The 1481-nt window shown below is 32.5% G+C and overlaps 1 protein-coding gene across 1 annotated transcript; it reads left to right on the top strand.

Annotated features, from left to right (window-relative positions):
* The first annotated feature begins 466 nt into the window (after positions 1-466).
* On the top strand, positions 467-850 carry LOC117125117 (protein krueppel-like). Its single transcript, XM_033271514.1, has one exon. It carries the CDS (start codon positions 467-469, stop codon positions 848-850), a length of 384 nt encoding a protein of 127 aa, XP_033127405.1.
* Positions 851-1481: the final 631 nt, after the last annotated feature.

Genomic DNA, 1481 nt, shown 5'->3' with positions numbered 1-1481 from the left:
CTACAGCTAAAATTATAATGAATAGAGAACCCCAAAAAATGCAATATCATATTGATTGACTCACACTATCATAACAGCCCAGCTCTAAGGAGACACCCTTATTAACACTTTTTCGGCCACAAAATGAGGGAAAATAGAGCTTTTAACAATGGCCAACCCGTATTCAGGGGACACCCATATTATAAATGGATGCTTTTTGGTCCCAAATGTGTGCACTTCATAGGTATTCTACTGTATTTTTATATTTATTAATCAGGTTTGGCTATTTAAGCCTGGCATACACAAAGCTTAGACTAGTGTCTGCATACATAGTGTATTACACTATTTTGTTGTTTCATTTCCAATAAACAAGTACGTAGTACCAGTATATCACAGAAGGTATAAATGTATACCTACTTGAGGTATATTATACATGATCTTTTTTGGAAAATCATTTGAATGTCCATAGAGGAGACACTCTATATGTATGGAAAAACATTCAAGGATACATACGGGAGAGACAGCATATGAATGTGAACATTGTGGAAAGTCATTTATGTATAGTGATGGTTATAAAATACATATGAGGAAACATACGGGAGAGACGCCATATGAATGTGAACATTGTGGGAGGAAATTTACACGTAGCGATGGTTATAAAATACATATGAGGAAACATACGGGAGAGACACCATATGAATGTGAACATTGTGGGAGGAAATTTAATCAAGGTGGTCATTTGAAAAAACATCTCAGGATAAACACAGGAGTAAAGCCATATGCATGTGAGCATTGTGGAAAGAAAGAAATTTTATCAAATTTCACATTTAAAAAGACATTTGACTGGTCATGCAGGACAGCTAATCTATGAATGTTAATATTGTGGAAAATTCTTTAGTCGTATAGACATCTTAAAAATTCATTTAAAGACACATACAAGAGAGACACCATATGAATGTAGTTGTGGAAAGAAATGTATGCGTAATGACGTTTTTAAAATACATATGAGGAAACATACAGGAGAGACTCCATATGATTGTAAACAATGTGGGAAGAAGTCCACAATACAATACAATACAAGACAAGACAATAGTAATTATAAAAGCCATTTGAAGGTACATACAGAAGAGAGACCATACAAGTGTGAACATTGTGGAAAGAATTTTAAATACAGTGGCTATTTTAAAATACATTTGAGGTTACATACAGGAGAGAAGCCATATAAATGTGAACATTGTGGTTTGAAATTTAATCAAAAAGGTGAATTAAATAGCCATTTGAAAAACATTAAGAGAGAAGAAATATGAATGTGAACATTGTTTAAAGAAATTTAAAGACAATCACAATATGAAAAGCCATTTAAAGGTACATAGAGTAAAAGACACCAAATGAATGTGAATATTGTGGAAAGAAGTTTAAGATTTAAAAAGACATTTGAAGATTCATACAGGAGAGACTGCAGATAAATGTGAAAATTGTGGAAAGAAATTGAAAGAAAATAG

The sequence above is a fragment of the Anneissia japonica genome, unplaced genomic scaffold (assembly GCF_011630105.1).
Source record: "Anneissia japonica isolate Jap-2015-1 unplaced genomic scaffold, ASM1163010v1 scaffold9_len2422644_cov172, whole genome shotgun sequence".
Classification (NCBI taxonomy): domain Eukaryota; kingdom Metazoa; phylum Echinodermata; class Crinoidea; order Comatulida; family Comatulidae; genus Anneissia; species Anneissia japonica.
The sequence above is the reverse complement of the archived record's forward strand: the minus strand, read 5'-3'. Positions and strand labels throughout refer to the sequence as shown.

Bases quoted from the DNA above. Each gene is read 5' to 3' on its own strand.
- LOC117125117 (XM_033271514.1), top strand. From the start codon at position 467: ATGGAAAAACATTCAAGGATACATACGGGAGAGACAGCATATGAATGT.